The sequence below is a fragment of the Oncorhynchus keta genome, chromosome 25 (genome assembly GCF_023373465.1).
Source record: "Oncorhynchus keta strain PuntledgeMale-10-30-2019 chromosome 25, Oket_V2, whole genome shotgun sequence".
Classification (NCBI taxonomy): Eukaryota; Metazoa; Chordata; class Actinopteri; order Salmoniformes; family Salmonidae; genus Oncorhynchus; species Oncorhynchus keta.
In genome coordinates this window covers 35,292,102-35,312,135 of record NC_068445.1, presented here as the reverse complement: position 1 = coordinate 35,312,135, position 20,034 = coordinate 35,292,102, and the positions used below count along the sequence as shown (strand labels likewise).

At 42.3% G+C, this 20,034-nt stretch overlaps 1 protein-coding gene across 1 annotated transcript in view; it reads left to right on the top strand.

The window, feature by feature from the left end:
* The window catches only part of LOC118377657 (potassium channel subfamily T member 1-like), a 180,973-nt gene that overhangs the window by 158,530 nt on the left and 2,409 nt on the right, over positions 1 to 20,034 (top strand). The window contains exons 21-28 of the mRNA XM_052479946.1: positions 128 to 300; positions 6,038 to 6,109; positions 6,994 to 7,128; positions 12,578 to 12,689; positions 13,200 to 13,301; positions 14,047 to 14,130; positions 14,398 to 14,526; positions 15,819 to 16,125. Coding sequence (XP_052335906.1) covers positions 128 to 300; positions 6,038 to 6,109; positions 6,994 to 7,128; positions 12,578 to 12,689; positions 13,200 to 13,301; positions 14,047 to 14,130; positions 14,398 to 14,526; positions 15,819 to 16,125 — 1,114 coding nt within the window. The remainder of the gene's footprint in view (positions 1 to 127; positions 301 to 6,037; positions 6,110 to 6,993; positions 7,129 to 12,577; positions 12,690 to 13,199; positions 13,302 to 14,046; positions 14,131 to 14,397; positions 14,527 to 15,818; positions 16,126 to 20,034) is intronic.

Here is a 20,034-nt window from a genome sequence, read left to right as displayed (position 1 = left end):
GGAATATCATATGTTTATGGACAAAAAACTTGCCTTAGACTTCACTCAGTAACACTGACAAACATTTAAATCATTATAACAAACCTGAAACATAATGACCTTTTACCAAACTTTCCATGACATCCAGGGTTGCAGGCACAACAGTTTTGAGGATGCCAAGGCCTATGGTTTTAAGAACAAGCTGATCATAGTATCTGCAGAGATGGCAGGGAACGGCCTCTATAACTTCATCGTCCCTCTGCGGGCCTACTACCGCCCCAGGAAAGAGCTCAACCCTATCGTCCTGCTATTAGACTACCCGTAAGTAGTTTCACGCACCGGACTGCACTGGGCGCAATAGCTTGAGGGTGAGGTTACCCCGTAAGCAACCACATGACTGGTCTGTGCCTCTTTATAATGGTTTTAGATAACATATCATGTATCCACCTGTGCGTAATGACGTGGTGTATGAAGTGGTATATGACGTGGTGTATGAAGTGGTATAGGTCTTGGTATATGATGTGGTATAGGATGTGGTATATTACTTGGTATAGGACTTGGTATATGATGTGGTATATGATGTGGTATAGAATGTGGTATAGGACTTGGTATAAGATGTGGTATATGATGTGGTATAGGTGGTGGTATAGGATGTGGAATAGGACGTGGTATAGGATGTGGTATAGGACTTGGTATATGCCTTGGTATATGATGTGGTATATGATGTGGTATAGGATTTGGTATAGGATGTGGTATAGGACTTGGTATAGGATGTGGTATAGGACTTGGTATAGGATTTGGTATAGGATGTGGTATATGATGTGGTATATGACTTGGTATATGATGTGGTATATGACTTGGTATATGATGTGCTATATGACTTGGTATATGATGTGGTATATGATGTGGTATAGGATGTGGTATAGGACTTGGTATATGATGTGCTATATGACTTGGTATATGATGTGGTATATGATGTGGTATAGGATTTGGTATATGATGTGGTATATGACTTGGTATATGATGGTGGTATATGATGGATATGACTTGGTATATGATGTGGTATATGATGTGGTATAGGATGTGGTATAGGACTGTATATGATGTGTATATGACTTGGTATATGATGGTATATGATGTGGTATAGGATTTGGTATATGATGTGGTATATGACTTGGTATATGATGATGTTGGTATAGGACTTGGTATATGATGTGGTATATGACTTGGTATATGATGTATATGATATATTGATATGATGTGGTATATGATGATATGACTTGGTATATGATGTGGTATATGATGATAGGATGTGGTATAGGACTTGGTATATGATGTGCTATATGACTTGGTATATGATGTGGTATATGATGTGGTATAGGTTTGGTATATGATGTGGTATAGACTTGGTATTGATGTATAGGACTTGGTATAGGACTTGGTATATGATGTGGTATATGACTTGGTATATGATGTGGTATAGGATTTGGTATAGGATGTGGTATAGGACTTGGTATATGATGTGGTATATGACTTGGTATATGATGTGGTATATGATGTGGTATAGGACTTGGTATAGGACTTGGTATATGATGTGGTATATGACTTGGTATATGATGTGGTATATGATGTGGTATAGGACTTGGTATATGATGTGGTATATGACTTGGTATATGATGTGGTATAGGACTTGGTATAGGACTTGGTATAGGATTTGGTATAGGACTTGGTATATGATGTGGTATATGACTTGGTATATGATGTGGTATAGGACTTGGTATATGATGTGGTATATGACTTGGTATATGATGTGGTATATGACTTGGTATATGATGTGGTATAGGACTTGGTATAGGACTTGGTATAGGACTTGGTATATGATGTGGTATAGGACTTGGTATAGGATGTGGTATAGGTATTGGTATAGGATGTGGTATAGGACTTGGTATATGATGTGGTATAGGTCTTGGTTTATGATGTGGTATATGATGTGGTATAGGTCTTGGTATATAATGTGGTATAGGTCTTGGTATAGGATGTGGTATAGGTCTTGGTTTATGATGTGGTATATGATGTGGTATAGGTCTTGGTATATAATGTGGTATAGGTCTTGGTATAGGATGTGGTATAGGTCTTGGTATAGGTGGTGGTATAGGATGTGGTATAGGATGTGGTATAGGACTTAGTATAGGATGTGGTATAGGATGTGGCATAGGCCTTGGTATATGATGTGGTATATGTCTTGGTATAGGATGTGGTATAGGTGGTGGTATAGGTGGTGGTATAGGCTGTGGTATAGGATGTGGTCTAGGACTTGGTATAGGATGTGGTTTATGATGTGGTGTAGGATGTGGTATAGGACTTGGTATAGGATGTGGTATAGGACTTGGTATAGGATGTGGTATAGGCCTTGGTATATGATGTGGTATAGGCCCTGGTATATGATGTGGTATAGGACTTGGTATATGACTTGGTATATGATGTGGTATAGGATGTGGTATAGGTCTTGGTATATGATGTGGTATATGACTTGGTATATGACTTGGTATAGAATGTGGTATAGGATGTGGTATAGGTCTTGGTATATGATGTGGTATATGATGTGGTATATGAATTGGTTTAGGACTTGGTATATGATGTGGTATATGACTTGGTATATAACATGGTATATGATGTGGTATAGGACTTGGTATATGACTTGGTATATGATGTGGTATAGGATGTGGTATAGGTCTTGGTATATGATGTGGTATATGACTTGGTATATGACTTGGTATAGAATGTGGTATAGGATGTGGTATAGGTCTTGGTATATGATGTGGTATATGATGTGGTATATGAATTGGTTTAGGACTTGGTATATGATGTTGTATAGGACTTGGTATATGATGTGGTATATGACTTGGTATATAACATGGTATATGATGTGGTATAGGTGGTGGTATAGGACTTGGTATATGATGTGGTATAGGTATTGGTATATGATGTGGTATATGATGTGGTATAGGAATTGGTATAGGATGTGGTATATGACTTGGTATAGGACATGGTATATGATGTGGTATAGGACTTGGTATAGGATGTGGTATATGACATGGTACATGATGTGGTGTATGAAGTGGTAGAGGACTTGGTTTATGATGTGGTATAGGACTTGGTTTATGATGTGGTATAGGATGTGGTATAGGATGTGGTATACGTATTGGTATAGGATGTGGTATAGGTATTGGTATAGGATGTGGTATAGGATGTGGTATAGGACTTGGTATAGGATGTGGTATAGGTATTGGTATTGGATGTGGTATAGGTCTTGGTATAGGATGTGGTATAGGTCTTGGTATAGGATGTGGTATATGATGTGGTATAGGACTTGGTATATGATGTGGTATAGGACTTGGTATAGGATGTGGTATATGACTTGGTATATGATGTGGTACAGGACTTGGTATATGATGTGGTATAGGACTTGGTATATGATGTGGTATAGGATGTAATATAGGACTTGGTATATGATGTGGTATATGACTTGGTATATGATGTGGTATAGGACTTGGTATATGATGTGATATAGGACTTGGTATAGGAGGTGGTATATGATGTGGTATAGTACTTGGTATAGGATGTGGTATAGGACTTGGTATATGATGTGGTATATGATGTAATAATAATAATAATATATGCCATTTAGCTTTTATCCAAAGCGACTTACAGTCATGTGTGCATACATTCTACGTATGGGTGGTCCCGGGGATCGAACCCACTACCCTGGCGTTACAAGCGCCATGCTCTACCAACTGATGTGGTATAGGTCTTGGTATAGGATGTGGTATAGGTGGTGGTGTAGGATGTGGTATAGGATGTGGTATAGGACTTGGTATAGGATGTGGTATAGAATGTGGTATAGGACTTGGTATATGATGTGGTATATGACTTGGTATAGGGTGTGGTATAGGACTTGGTATAGGATGTGGTATAGGTCTTGGTTTATGATGTGGTATAGGATGTGGTATAGTACTTGGTATAGGACTTGGTATATAATGTGGTATAGGACTTGGTATATAATGTGGTATAGGACTTGGTATAGGATGTGGTATAGGTCTTGGTTTATGATGTGGTATAGGATGTGGTATAGTACTTGGTATAGGACTTGGTATATAATGTGGTATAGGACTTGGTATAGGATGTGGTATAGGGCTTGGTATAGGATGTGGTATAGGATGTGGTATAGGACTTGGTATAGGATGTGGTTATAGGTCTTGGTTTATGATGTGGTATAGGATGTGGTATATGACTTGGTATATGATGTGGTATAGGATGTGGTATAATAATGGGTATAGAATGTGGTATAGAACTTGATATAGGATGTGGTATAGGATGTGGTATAGGACTTGGTATAGGATGTGGTATAGGACTTGGTATAGGATGTGGTATAGGACTTGGTATAGGATGTGGTATAGGTCTTGGTTTATGATGTGCTATAGGATGTGGTATAGGACTTGGTATAGGACTTGGTATAGGACTTGGTATAGGATGTGGTATAGGATGTGGTATATGACTTGGTATATGATGTGGTATAGGTCTTGGTATATGATGTGGTATAGGATGTGGTATATGATGTGGTATATGACTTGGTATAGGACTTGGTATATGATGTGGTATATGACTTGGTATAGGACTTGGTATAGGATGTGGTATATGACTTGGTATAGGATGTGGTATAGGCCTTGGTACATGATGTGGTATATGACTTGGTATAGGATGTGGTATATTCATTGTTATAGGACTTGGTATAGGACTTAAATGCATTACACTCAGATGGTTATTGTAATATAAAGTTTTGCCCAGATTTAGTGTTGGGCTGCATGAAATCTAGTGACATTAAGTAATTGTAGAGAGAGTAAGGTGATTATACAGCTGCAGCCTGAAGTTAACTTAACTGCTGCAGGATGAGAAATCATTTCTTCATTATTCATATTGCTGGCTGTGCCTCTCTGTTGGATAAATGGAGCTCTGGGAAGCTTCAGGGGTGTGTGTTTGTGTGATGTTTTTGCCTATAATAATTCAGTGTGGATTTCATTACAGTAACTTCAGAGGACTCTCCAGGGAAGTTTGTGTAGCTAAACAGAAAGCCATGGAGCTCTGTAATCCCATATAGTCTGGGGCAGAGACTAACATTTCACACTGGCGGCGTATCTATCCTAGTCCCACTATACAGTTATCTACTTCCTGAGGAGTTACCATGGCAACATGCTATATTGCATATCTGGAGGAGTTATCAGGAAGCAGTATTTTGTCATAGAAACAAAAAACAGAATACATATTTGCTGCATATGTACAGTATTTTAGGACATTATGTAGTTTAATTTTTTTTTAAGGAAAATTGTTTGTCTGCAAAATTTGCTGAAGCTTCTAATAGTCTAATACCCATTAGTATGTATGTACTGTACTTTATGTGTGGTTGCAGTTGTCTATGTCCTGCCCCTTGTCATGGAATTATTCTAATCAAAAGAGAGAGGCTTAGATTTCTTCAAAACAATGCAACTTTATAATTGAATTACTACACTAACGGAGTTGGTCGGTAACCAACCTTAAGGTAATCACTGAGAGCTCTAAGAGCAGAACTAAGCCACAGCATTTCATAGTTGAGACATGTTCTCCTGAATATGTGACAAACAACAGATTTGTGAAATTATACAAATGTACATTGTGCTATCATGCAACATTTACATTGCACCAGGTTTCTGTCTCTAGGTCATTTAACTACTTTGTTAAACAAACATACTAATGCAACATAGGACACTAGGTCCTTCCCTAAATTCATGAAGTCCAGTATTCATCTGCCACGTGGGAGAAATAAACTGGAGGGAGGTTCTGCCTGGCACCGGCAGTCTGGCACACAGATACTAATCATGTCAGCGTTAAGCCTCAGAGACTCATTTCAGAAGAACAGACATTGTGAAAATACTAATATGAATACATTCTAATATAAAAGTAATGTGATTAACATAATTATGTAATTCTACTACACCCTATTGATATAATGTTGTGATTCCTGCAGGCCTGACAACCACTTCCTAGAAGCCATCTGCTGTTTCCCAATGGTCTACTTCATGGCCGGAACTATAGATAAGTAGGTGTTCATTACTCTTTCGTTACTGGAACGCCTCACTTCACAGAATTCCAATGACCCTGGTCAATTCCAATGACATTATGCAGTGCCTTCCTCATTTACACATTAATTAGCTATACAGTGCATTTGTAAAGTATACGTTACAGCCTTATTCTGACATTTATGAAGTTGTTGTTTTTCCCCAGTCAATCTACACACAAAGCAAAAACACAAAATGTTGCAAATGTTTTCAAAATAAAACATTTAAAATATCATATATATATTAGTATTCAGACCCTTTACTCAGTACTTTGTTGAAGCACCTTTGGCAGCGATTACAGCCTCGAGTCTTCTTTGGTATGATGCTACAAGTTTGGCACACCAGTATTTAGGGAGTTTCTCCCATTCTTCTCTGCAGATCCTCTCAAACTCTGTCAGGTTGGATGGGGAGCATCGCTGCACAGCTATTTTCAGGTCTCACCAGAGATGTTCGATCGGGTTCATGTCCGGGCTCTGGCAGAGCCACTCAAGGACATTAAGAGACTTGTCCCAAAGCCACTCCTGCGTTGTCTTGGCTGTGTGCATCTCAAGGATGATCAATGGAAACAGGATGTCCAAAACCTTTTTTTGCTTTCTATTTATGTTAAATAGTTTTAATTCATCCATTTCAGAATAAGGCTGTAACTTAACAAAATGTGGAAAAAGTCAAGGGGTCTGAATACTTTCCGAATGCACTGTATATTATGTATATTACTATCCAGGGGATTTGCAATTAATGAGTGTCATTAATGACATTATAGGTCAGGTAAAAGTCATGAATGTCATAATATGATATATTGTGTTGGTTTCTCTTTGTGGCAGCTTGTCACGATGTGTTGTGTTATAATGGGTTCTCTTTGTGGCAGCCTGGACAATCTTCTGCAGTGTGGCATCATCTATGCTGATAACCTGGTGGTAGTGGACAAGGAGAGCACCATGAGTGCTGAGGAGGACTATATGGCAGACGCCAAAACCATAGTCAACGTACAGACCATGTTCAGGTATGCTGTGAGATGCCTGCTTCTATGTTTAATGATATACAGTAAATGCGCTGCACACAGATTGGTTGCAGGTCTTCATTTCAAGTAACCTATTACGGCACAGTGTGGACTACTTGCAGTATAGTAAATCATTATAAATACTGTCAGATGAAGGTGTTAGATGACAGTCAGATGGAAGTGTCAGATGAAAGTCTCAGATGAAAGTCAGATGGAAGTGTCAGATGAAGGTGTTAGATGACAGTCAGATGGAAGTGTCAGATGAAGGTGTTAGATGACAGTCAGATGGAAGTGTCAGATGAAGGTGTTAGATGACAGTCAGATGGAAGTGTCAGATGAAGGTGTTAGATGACAGTCAGATGAAAGTGTTAGATGATGTTGTTGTTTTTCATGAAAGTAAAATGAATAAACCATTGGGTGAAACTGTATTAAACAGCATCTATCAGAGCATCTATCAGTGTCACGCCCTGTCCCCAGTGCGGGTGCATAGCCCGGTGCGGTATATTCCAGCTCCGCGTATCGGCCCAGGCTAGATTGAGCATCGAGCCAAATGCCATGAAGCCGGCTCTACGCATCTGGTCCCCAGTGCGTCTCATTGGGCCGGCTTACATGGCACCAGTCTTGCGCTCGGTGTCTCCGGTTCACCTGCATAGCCCAGTGCGGGCTATTCCATCTCGCCGCACTGGCAGGGCGACCGAGAGTATTCAACCAGGTAAGGTTGGGCAGGCTCGGTGCTCAAGAGCTCTAGTGCGCCTGCACGGTCCGGTCTATCCAGTACCACCTCCACACCCCAGCCCTCCGGTAGCAGCTCCCCGCACCAGGCTTCCTGTGCGTGTCCTCGGTTCAGTACCACCAGTGCCAGCACCACGCATCAGGCCTACAGTGCGCCTCGCCTCTCCAGCGCTGTCGGAGTCTCCCACCTGTTCAGCGCAGCCAGAGCCTTCCTCCTCTACAGCGCTGCTGGAGTCTCCCGCCTGTTCAGCGCAGCCAGAGCTGCCAGTCTACATGGAGCAGCCAGAGCTGTCAGTCTGCATGGAGCAGCCAGAGCTGTCAGTCTGCAAGGTGCTGCCAGCCTGCATGGAGCAGCCAGAGCTACCAGCCTGCATGAAGCCGCCAGAGCTGTCAGTCTGCATGAAGCAGCCAGAGCTGTCAGTCTGCAAGGAGCTGTCAGTCTGCAAGGAGCTGCCAGTCTGCAAGGAGCTGCCAGTCTGCAAGGAGCTGTCAGTCTGTATGGAGCTGTCAGTCTGCAAGGAGCTGTCAGTCTGCACGGAGCCGCCAGAGCTGCTAGTCTGTAAGAAGCCGCCAGAGCTGTCAGCCTACATGGAGCAGCCAGAGCCGCCAGTCAGCATGGAGCAGTCAGAGCCGCCAGTCAGCATGGAGCAGCCAGATCTTTCAGTCTGCCAGGATCCGCCAGTCAGCCAGACTCTTCCAGATCTGCCAGTCAGCCAGACTCTTCCAGATCCGCCAGTCAACCAGACTCTTCCAGATCCGCCAGTCAACCAGACTCTTCCAGATCTGCCAGTCAACCAGACTCTTCCAGATCTGCTAGTCAACCAGAATCTTCCAGATCTGCCAGTCAACCAGACTCTTCCAGATCTGCCAGAACTGCCAGTCGGCCAGGATCTGCCAGTCGGCCAGGATCCGCCAGTCAGCCAGGATCTGCCAGTCAGCCAGGATCTGCTGATACCACCAGCCAACCAATGACTGGTAGATCTATCTACCTGCGTGAGCTTCCTCTCACTCCTGAGCTTTCTCTCACTCCCGAGCTTTCTCTCACTCCCGAGCTTCCCCTCAGTCCCGAGCTGCCTCAGTCCCGAGCTGTCCTTCAGTCCCGATCTGCTCCTCAGTCCAGTGGGGTTCTGGGTGAGGACTACTAGGCCATGGTCGGCGGCGAGGGTGGACTATCCAGGGACGCGAGGAGAGGGGACTAAGACATTGACTGAGTGGGGTCCACGTCCCGCGCCGGAGCCGCCACCATGGACAGACGCCCACCCGGACCCTCCCTATTGTTTTGAGGTGCGTTCGGGAGTCCGCACCTTAGGGGGGGGTTCTGTCACGCCCTGGTCGAAGTATTTTGTGTTTATCTTTATGTATTGGGTCAGGCCAGGGTGTGGCATGGGGTTTTTGTATTGTGGTGTGTTTTGTCTTGGGGTTTTGGTGTTGGTATTGGGATTGTAGCTTAGTGGGGTATCTAGCAAAGTCTATGGCTGTCTGGAGTGGTTCTCAATCAGAGGCAGGTGCTTATCGTTGTCTCTGATTGGGAACCATATTTAGGCAGCCATATTCTTTGAGTTTGTCGTGGGTGATTGTCCTTAGTGTCTTTGTTCCTGTCGCTGTGTTAGTTCACACAAGTATAGGCTGTTTCGGTTTTCGTTTCGTTATTTACGTTCTTTGTTTTGTAGTGTTTGTGTTTATTCGTGTTTACGTTGTTTATTAAACATGGATCGCAATCTACACGCTGCAGTTTGGTCCGACTCTCCTTCATCACACCAAGAGAACCGTTACAATCAGGGTAGAAATGTTTCATTCAACATCCCAAAACTGAAACCATGCATCACTGCTAGATTGGTACTTACCCATGAGCCCAAAGCATTGAATCTTTTTGACTCCTTCCTTCCTTCCTTCCTTCCTACTCTCAATTCAATTCAAGGGGCTTTATTGGCATGGGAAACATGTGTTAACATTGCCAAAGCAAGTGCGGTAGATAATATACAAAAGTTAAATAAACAATAAAAATTAACAGTAAACATTACACATACAGAAGTTTCAAAACAATAAAGACATTACAAATGTCATATTATGTACCGTAATTGCTGGACTATTAAGCGCACCTGAATATAAACCGCACCCACTGAATTATTAAAAAATATGTATTTTGTACATAAATAAGCCGCACATGTCTATAAGCCGCAGGTGCCTACCGGTACATTGAAACAAAGGAACTTTACACAGCCTTTAAACGAAACATGGCTTGTAACAAAAAATAAAAACAGTGGCCTACCAAGAAAGTCATTGGTCACTATCTTCCTCCTTCTGTGCACTGAAACCACTGAAGCCATCTCCTTCGGTGTCGGAGTTGAATAGCCTCAGATTTGCTTCATCCGATGTTGGATCGTTTTCATTGACGCTCTCGTCACTTTCATCCGGAGGCAAATACCCCGCTGAGCTCATACTGCCCCTTCAACACGCAGCAGTCCAGCCTTGTCTCTCAGATCGTTCACAGCTTTGTGGAAGTTACCTGTGGCGCTGATGTTTAGGCCAAGGTATGTATAGTTTTTTTGTGTGCTCTAGGGCAATGGGGTCTAGGTGGAATTTGTATTTGTGGTCCTGGCGACTGGACCTTTTTTGGAACACCATTATTTTGGTCTTACTGAGATTTACTGTCAGGGCCCAGGTCTGGCAGAATCTGTGCAGAATATCTAGGTGCTGCTTTAGGCCCTCCTTGGTTGGTGACAGAAGCACCAGATCATAAGCAAACAGTAGACATTTGACTGCAGATTCTAGTAGGGTGAAGCCAGGTGCTGCAGACTTTTCTAGTGTCCGCGCCAATTCGTTGATATATATGTTGAAGAGGGTGGGGCTTAAGCTGCATCCCTGTCTCACCCCACAGCCCTGTGGGAAGAAATGTGTGTGTTGTTTGCCTATTTTAACCGCACACTTGTTGTTTGTGTACATGGATTTTATAATGTCATATGTTTTACCCCCAACACCACTTTCCAGCAATTTGTATAGCAGACCCTCATGCCAAATTGAGTCAAAGGCTTTTTTGAAATCAACAAAGCATGAGAAGACTTTGTCTTTGTTTTGGTGTGTTTGGTTGTCAATTAGGGTGTGCAGGGTAAATACATGGTCTGTTGTATGGTAATTTGGTAAAAAGCCAATTTAACATTTGCTCAGTACATTGTTTTCATTGAGGAAATGTACAAGTCTGCTGTTAATGATAATGCAGAGGATTTTCCCAAGGTTGCTGTTGACGCATATCCCACTGTAGTTATTGGGGTCAGATTTTTCTCCACTTTTGTGGATTGGGGTGATCAGTCCTTGGTTCCAAATATTGGGGAAGATGCCAGAGCTAAGGATGATGTTAAAGAGTTTTAGTATAGCCAATTGGAATTTGTTGTCTGTATATTTGATAATTTCATTAAGGATACCATCAACACCACATGTCTTTTTGGGTTGGAGGGTTTTTATTTTGTCCTGTAGCTCATTCAAGGTCATTAGAGAATCCAGTGGGTTCTGGTAGTCTTTAATAGTTGGTTCTGAGGTTTGTATTTGGTCCTGTATATGTTTTTGCTCTTTATTCTTTGTTATAGAGCCAAAAAGATTGGAGAAGTGGTTTACCCATACATCTCCGTTTTGGATAGATACCTCTTCGTTTTGTTGTTTGTTAAGTGTTTTCCAATTTTCCCAGAAGTGTTTAGAGTCGATGGATTCTTCAATTACATTGAGCTGATTTCTGACGTGCTGTTCCTTCTTTTTCCATAGTGTATTTCTGTATTGTTTTAGTGATTCACCATAGTGAAGGCGTAGACTCAGGTTTTCCGGGTCTCTGTGTTTTTGGTTGGACAGGTTTCTCAATTTCTTTCTTAAATCTTCATCAAAACATTTGTCATTGTTGTTCATTTTCTTCAGTTTTCTATTTGAGATTTTTAGATTTGATAGGGAAGCTGAGAGGTCAACTATACTGTTAAGATTTTCTACTGCCAAGTTTACACCTTCACTATTATAGTGGAACGTTTTACCCAGGAAGTTGTCTAAAAGGGATTTAATTTATTGTTGCCTAATTGCTTTTTGGTAGGTTTCCAAACTGCATTCCTTCTATCTATAGCATTTCTTAATGTTACTCAGTTCCTTTGGCTTTGATGCCTCATGATTGAGATTTGCTCTGTTCAAGTAGACTGCTGTGGTCTGATAAGGGTGTCAGTGGGCTGACTGTGAACGCTCTGAGAGACTCTAGGTTGAGGTCAGTGATAAAGTAGTCTACAGTACTACTGCCAAGAGATAAGCTATAGGTGTACCTACCATAGGAGTCCCCTCGAAGCCTACCATTGACTATGTACATACACAGCGTGCGACATAGCTGCAGGAGTTGTGACCCGTTTTTGTTGGTTATGTTGTCATAGTTGTGCCTCGGGGGGCATATGGGGAGGGAATGCTGTCACCTCCAGGCAGGTGTTTGTCCCTTTGTGTGCTGAGGGTGTCAGGTTCTTGTCCGGTTCTGGCATTTAGGTCACCACAGACTAGTACATGTCCCTGGGCCTGGAAATTATTGATTTCTCCCTCCAGGATGGAGAAGCTGTCTTCATTAAAGTATGGGGATTCTAGTGGGGGGATATAGGGAGCACACAGTGGAGGACATTTTTCTCTGTTAATTAAGATAATTTCCTTTTGAATTTCTCTCTCTCTCCTCTTCCACCACCCTCTCCCTCTATCTACCCATCTATCCCTCCAGGCTGTTCCCCAGTCTTAGTATCATCACTGAGCTGACCCACCCCTCCAACATGAGATTTATGCAGTTCAGAGCTAAGGACTGCTATTCTCTGGCTCTCTCCAAACTAGAGAAGGTGAGTTCAGCGTGGGGGCATGTAACTCCTCCATCTTTAGATCTGAGGCTTCAGCCCTCATTACTGACTCTCTGTCTGTGTGGATGTCATGTGGGAGGTGAACTCTGTTACACAGACTCAGACATGAAGATATAAAGCTCTGGACTGGGTTAACAAGCCAGCTGATGACATTTCATGTGCTCTCTCTCCCTTCCCTATTTCTCTCATTCTCTATCTCCTCCCTCTCCCCTATCTGCTCTATCCTCCCATTCTCTCTCTTCTCCCTTTCTTTCTCTCCTTCCCTCTCTCTCTCTCTCTCTCTCTCTCTCTCTCTCTCTCTGTCTCTCTCTCTCTCTCCTCTCTCTCTCTCTCTCTCCTCTCTCTCCCTCTCTCTCTCTCTCTCTCTCTCTCTCTCTCTCTCTCTCTCTCTCTCTCTCTCTCTCTCTCTCTCTCTCTCTCTCTCTCTCTCTCTCTCTCTCTCTCTCTCTCTCTGTCTCTCTCTCTGCTCTCTCCTCCCTCTCCCCCTTATAGATAGAGCGTGATAAGGGTTCCAACCTGGCCTTCATGTTCCGTCTGCCGTTCGCTGCAGGCAGAGTGTTCAGTATCAGTATGCTGGATACGCTGCTCTACCAGGTGGGTATAAGGGGCTATATCCCAAACAGCAACCTTTTCCATATGTAGTGCTTTACATTTGACCAGGGCCATAGGGACTGAAGACATTTCTGAATATGTAGGGATACCATTTGGGACTTAGCTAGGGAGTTTGTCCGCGGTGTATCACCTTGTCTCAGCCAGAAGTGTAAATGGACTGTATGATCAGCTTAGTCTCTCCCGTAGGCACAGATCTATGATCAGCTTAGTCTCTCCTGTAGGCACAGATCTATGATCAACTTAGTCTCTCCCGTAGACACAGATATATGATCAGCTTAGTCTCTCCCGTAGGCACAGATCTATGATCAGCTTAGTCTCTCCCGTAGACACAGATCTATGCTCAGATTAGTGTCTCCCGTAGGCACAGATATATGATCAGCTTAGTCTCTCCCGTAGGCATATACCTATGATCAGCTTAGTCTCTCCCTTAGGCACAGATCTATGATCAGCTTAGTCTCTCCCTTAGGCACAGATCTATGATCAGCTTAGCTTCTCTAAATCTGAACTATTAGGTGGAGAACATCAAAACTGATCTTAGATCAGTGTCTCAAGGCAATACTAATCAGAAAAAAATAGAGAGAGAGACCTACCGTATGTTTAAGTGTGATCATGTGATCATTCAGTAGTTTCTTACCCCTACTCTATAATGTTTCCTCTGGGCCTAGAAATTAGTATTTTCAATCTATGGTTCCTCCTGTTTGTTAATGCATTCTCTTATTTTTTACAGTCATTTGTGAAGGACTATATGATTCCCATAGCAAGACTTCTACTAGGCCTGGACACCACACCAGGGTCAGGTTACCTGTGTGCAGTAAGTATGGATATCTACAGTATGTTAGGATGTGTGTACTGTAAGTGTGTGTGTGTGTGTGTGTGTGTGTGTGTGTGTGTGTGTGTGTGTGTGTGTGTGTGTGTGTGTGTGTGTGTGTGTGTGTGTGTGTGTGTGTGTGTGTGTGTGTGTGTGTGTGTGTGTGCGTGCGTGCGTGCGTGCGTGCGTGCGTGCGTGCGTGCGTGCGTGCGTGCGTGCGTGCGTGCGTGCGTGCGTACTGAATGTGTCTACTTCCCTGCTCTTCCCCAGATGAAGGTGACAGAGGAGGACCTGTGGATCAGGACGTACGGCAGGTTGTTCCAGAAGCTGTGTTCCTCCAGTGCTGAGATTCCTATAGGCATCTACCGTACAGAGTCTCACATGTTCCCCTCTTCTGAGGTAAGACAGAATGGACACAGACCCTGTTCCAATACTTTAAAGATGCATCCTTCCTTCCTACCTTCCTTCATTCATTCCTAAATTCCTTCCATCCTACCTTAATTCCTTTCTTCCTTCCCTTCTTTCTTCCTTTTTGGCCTCAGAAGGATACTTCAGGGTTTTTTCATACTTGACACAGAGACATAAAAATGGTATCTACCAGTTGATCTGACTCTGGGGAAGTAGATAAAGGGCACCGTTGCCAAAATCCACAAGTATCTCTTGTTTTTGTTCCTTCCTTGTTGAGGTAAGTGAAAGCAATAGGGATAGTAACCTTGCTTTCACTTGTCAAATCACATAATGATCAGTGATTGTCTCAAGGGTGAGAAAAAAGATAGGATGCATTCTGAATAAGTATTTGAACCAGCCCGCCTCTGAGTCATCCATAGATTATGGCCAATATATTTGTGCTATAATTGTGCTGCTATTCATTGTAATGATGCTTCATATGCATCAATTGGTTATTTGGTGCTGCAATTCACACACACAAACATTCTTGGTCAAGTAAATTATATTTACTATTGTCAATGCTACTCTGTTCAGTTTTTTTTACTTCATCCATGGTGTGTTTTTGTTTGTTTGGTCTGTCTCATTCCTAGTTAAAGGATGGGTACCCACAGGTAAGATGGCATTATGGTCACATAGCTGTCATTATCTGCTGAAATGTGCAGTGCATCAAAAAAGAACAGCAACTATGTAGCTATTCTGTTTTATTCAGCATTAAACACTTTGGTGAAGCTGTCACTCATAATGCATCATAAATGCTTCCAGTTTATAGAACTTCTATCGCTGATGGAAAGTGTTAACAAAACATCCTATTGGATCCTCATACTGTCCTCACAGTTGATATGGTATTAACCCTTCACCCTCCCTCTAGTCTCATCACAGTTGATATGGTATTAACCCTTCACCATCCCTCTAGTCTCATCACAGTTGATATGGTATTTACCCTTCACCCTCCCTCTAGTCTCATACTGTCCACACAGTTGATATAGTATTAACCCTTCACCCTCCCTCTAGTCTCATCACAGTTGATATGGTATTAACCCTTCACCCTCCCCATAGTCTCATACTGTCCACACAGTTGGTATGGTATTAACCCTTCACCCTCCCTCTAGTCTCATCACAGTTGATATGGTATTAACCTTTCACCCTCCCTCTAGTCTCATCACGGTTGATATGGTATTAACTCTTCACCCTCCCTCTAGTCTCATAACAGTTGATATGGTATTAACCCTTCACCCTCCCCCTAGTCTCAAGTCTCCATCAATGTAGAGGACACCGGCGGTGACGATCAGAGGGACAACAGAAGCGAGTCATGGAAGGAGAAGACCAGAACACACCGGATGTCCACCACCAGCGAATCAGAACACCCGTTACTGAGGAAGAAGAGCCTCCAGTGGGCGCGGCGTCTGAGCCGTAAGAACACCAAACCTCCAAGCCGCACCGAGCGGTTCTCACAGCAGCGCCTCAACCTGTACCGGCGCTCAGAGAGACAGGAGCTGTCTGAGCTGGTTAAGAACCGCATGAAGCACCTGGGACTGCCCACTGTCGGATATGGTGAGCAGAATGTAACATGACACCCTGATAGTACTTAGTAACTGAGGGGCAGTACAGGGTGCTGTGTCATATTTAGTAACTGAGGGGCAGTACAGGGTGCTGTATAACATAACATAACATAACATATGCCATTTAGCAGACGCTTTTATCCAAAGCGACTTACAGTCATGTGTGCATACATTCTACGTATGGGTGGTCCCGGGAATCGAACCCACTACCCTGGCGTTACAAGCGCCATGCTCTACCAACTGAGCTACAGAAGGACCACATCATATTTAGTAACTGAGGGGCAGTACAGGGTGCTGTATCATATTTAGTAACTGAGGGGCAGTACAGGGTGCTGTGTCATATTTAGTAACTGAGGGGCAGTACAGGGTGCTGTGTCATATTTAGTAACTGAGGGGCAGTACAGGGTGCTGTGTCATATTTAGTAACTGAGGGGCAGTACAGGGTGCTGTGTCATATTTAGTAACTGAGGGGCAGTACAGGGTGCTGTGTCATATTTAGTAACTGAGGGGCAGTACAGGGTGCTGTGTCATATTTATTAACTGAGGGGCAGTACAGGGTGCTGTGTCATATTTATTGAGGGGCAGTACAGGGTGCTGTGTCATATTTATTAACTGAGGGGCAGTACAGGGTGCTGTGTCATATTTATTGAGGGGCAGTACAGGGTGCTGTGTCATATTTATTAACTGAGGGGCAGTACAGGGTGCTGTGTCATATTTATTAACTGGGGGGCAGTACAGGGTGCTGTGTCATATTTATTAACTGGGGGGCAGTACAGGGTGCTGTGTCATATTTATTAACTGGGGGGCAGTACAGGGTGCTGTGTCATATTTATTAACTAGGGGGCAGTACAGGGTGCTGTGTCATATTTAGTTACGGAGGGGGCAGTATAGTATATGTGTCATCTTTCATAGTTTGGCTATTGGTGTTGTATGGAATGAGAATGATACGGGATTAGTTGGAGAATTTAGGATGGACATTATTGTTAGAGATGTTTGCAGTATATTTTGCTGTAAATTATTATTGTTTGTCAATGACTAATTACTGTTCTCAGCAGATGGAAATACTATCGTAGTAATATTATTAAGTGGTGTTGGTTTTTTAAAGACAGTTGTTTTCACCGTACAACCTTGCCATCCATTCACCTCACTTCATTGAACATTTCAAGGGGTGTACAGAAGTGTCATAATGCTTCATAACATCAGTAACCATATAAACATCCCACAATGCCTTACATTAACATTGAGGAGTATCCCATGTTCATTCCCCATTATTCAAAGTATTCTACATGACAGTATGACAATGAACCTGCATAACCTGTTATGGATGTGCTTAACCTCTCTATGAATGTGCATAACCCTTCACTTGGATGGAAGGACGACTGAAGCATATGAAGCATTTTGCCTGCATCTCCTCCCTTTCTTTTCCTCTCTCCTCAGCTTCCTTCGCCCTCTTTTTGCAAAAGAAAAAATGATTTCTCTATATAATTCTCCATATAATTCCATATAATGCTTATTACGTAATACAGCCAGAAAGCCATTAAAAAAAAATGAAAAATGTAATATGTAATAAAGGATTACCGTTATTTTGAAATTGGATGCTTGAGCCAGAAATAGATATTTACATTATAAATAATCAAATAATTCTACCATTATTAAAAAATAAAGATTTAATAGCCTAATGCTTAACATGGGAACATGATTTTTTCTTTCTTTGAATATTAGTTTGTTTTTACTTCCCCATTTGAAAACTGCAATTTGCATTTTTGCTGCTTGCCTGACCTTTTCTTTCTTCTCTCCTTTCTGTTTCCTTTCTGTCTTTCCCGTCTGGCTTGTAGAGGATGTTGCTAATCTTACCGCGAGCGATGTCATGAACCGAGTAAATCTAGGATATTTACAAGGTAATCCCACGTACAGTAGTGGTCACATACAGTATGCAACACATTTAATATAGTCATCACTCTCTTAAAATTGTCAAGTGTTCTGAAAGCATTTGAAAGAGGGGAGTAGTGCTATTCTGCGAACTATGGTCATGTAAGAATGTTGTTCGGGGGAATGTTTTCATCTAATATCTCAAATAATTATATTTTGTAACAAAGTGGTGAATATAGGCCTACCGCCATCCCTCTAAAAGGGGAGGCAGGTTGAGGATTGAAACAGTAGTAGTTTAGTATCTGTTTTTCACATCTATATGAGTAACAGAGTAAGAATACTGTGCTATTGAATGGCAGTACTGCAGTCACTGGCGTAACACAGTTTCTCTGGACCCCCGCAAGGTCGGAGTTCGCCTCTCCCCAAGTAAAGTCGAAGTACAGACTACCGATCACTGTCCACGGTGCTGAAACTACAACATGTCTATGCGGCTGCATGCCTATCGGATCAATGGAGGTCTTTCTGTGGTTAGCTTAGCTTTAGGTAATAGATAAATATTTATTGGTAGGCCTGTCTGGTCGTAATTTTCTCATTTTCTCATTTTCTCAAGCTATACACAGTGTCGCAAAACTGCCAGTTAGACTGCTGACTCGCGGCAAAAATGTAATTCAAGTTTGAAATTCAAATAAATGTTCGATGCAACTGTATACTAATCAGCTACCAATTGATTATTTTTTAAATATACAACTGTCCTGTATAGCCTACCTGAACCTGACTGCATGACATGACCATCCTCACACTCTATTAACAGTCTATTAATGCTAAATAATACAGTCAGTCCACCCTCAAAACACTAACTCACTAGAGATTGCTTCAATATGCAGTGTAGGCTAATATCTATAGCTGTGTACAGTACTTGTCTGCTATTTACTGTAAAGTTGTAATACAAATGACACATCATCTAGCCTAACAATGAGGGAAGAATTTGTTGGCTGGAGGGTAAATTTAGCCACTGTTAATGTTAGAATTTTTCATATGTCTAAAAGCCTAAACAAATGGGCTGCAATATTCAAGGTAAATTAAATTAATTCCAGACTCCCCTGGTCTCCTGAAGTCCTTTTTTGTGTGAAAATGTTTTCACCACGGCCTTTAGGTCCAGATTGCGGGCCAGACTGTTTTCTATAGTGAGTACTGCCAACCCAGACAGTCTTTCCTGAGACATTGTGCATTATATGTCCATTGTGCTGCACACAATTTTAACTTAGTCTTGAGTGATGCATGCCAATATATGCCAGAGATAGGGGACTGTTGATATTGCAAGCACACAACTTAAATGCTGGTTCACCGGTATGAACACTATCACAAACATATATTTATTTGTACCAACCCTCAAGAACTGTTGTCCTCCGCTAAAGATGATAATCTGTTTGCATCTGCCAATTTATTGTCTGTCCAGTATCCAGACAACCTGTTCCCAGAGCTTCCTTTACATTTCATCTCTTTCTGTAATGTTTGGAGTCTGGCAATAAAGGAGAATGAGAGGCTCAATTAAAGATGTTGCAGAACCTCTTATTTGAAGCACCACTCCCTTCTGCCCAGTTTCCCTGATGTTGCTATGGCAATAAAGCTGTGTTTAACCATCCCTGTAACTGTCTCTTCTGCGGAAAGGTTGTTTTCTAAACTAAAAGTCATAAAGAACTACCCAAGAATCATTAGGCTCTCGGTCTGATATGAGCTTTTGAACGCCTGAGTCAGCTCCACTCATTACACTGTCCCCGTCGTAGATTTGACAACGACATTTGTTCACCGATGTCCCTTTACTTTTCATCAGTTCAATAATACATTTTTCAAGGCCTGAGGCACTTTGATCAGTCACATTCTTTAAGCCCAGGAAACTAACACTTAGCTTCCTAGTACATATGGACATTAAAAAGGTTTATGAATGACTTTTTGAAGGGTTAATGTCAACAGAGTTTCTAAATATATATATAAACCTCAATGACAGGCGCATGGCCCTCCAGAGTTCGTGGCC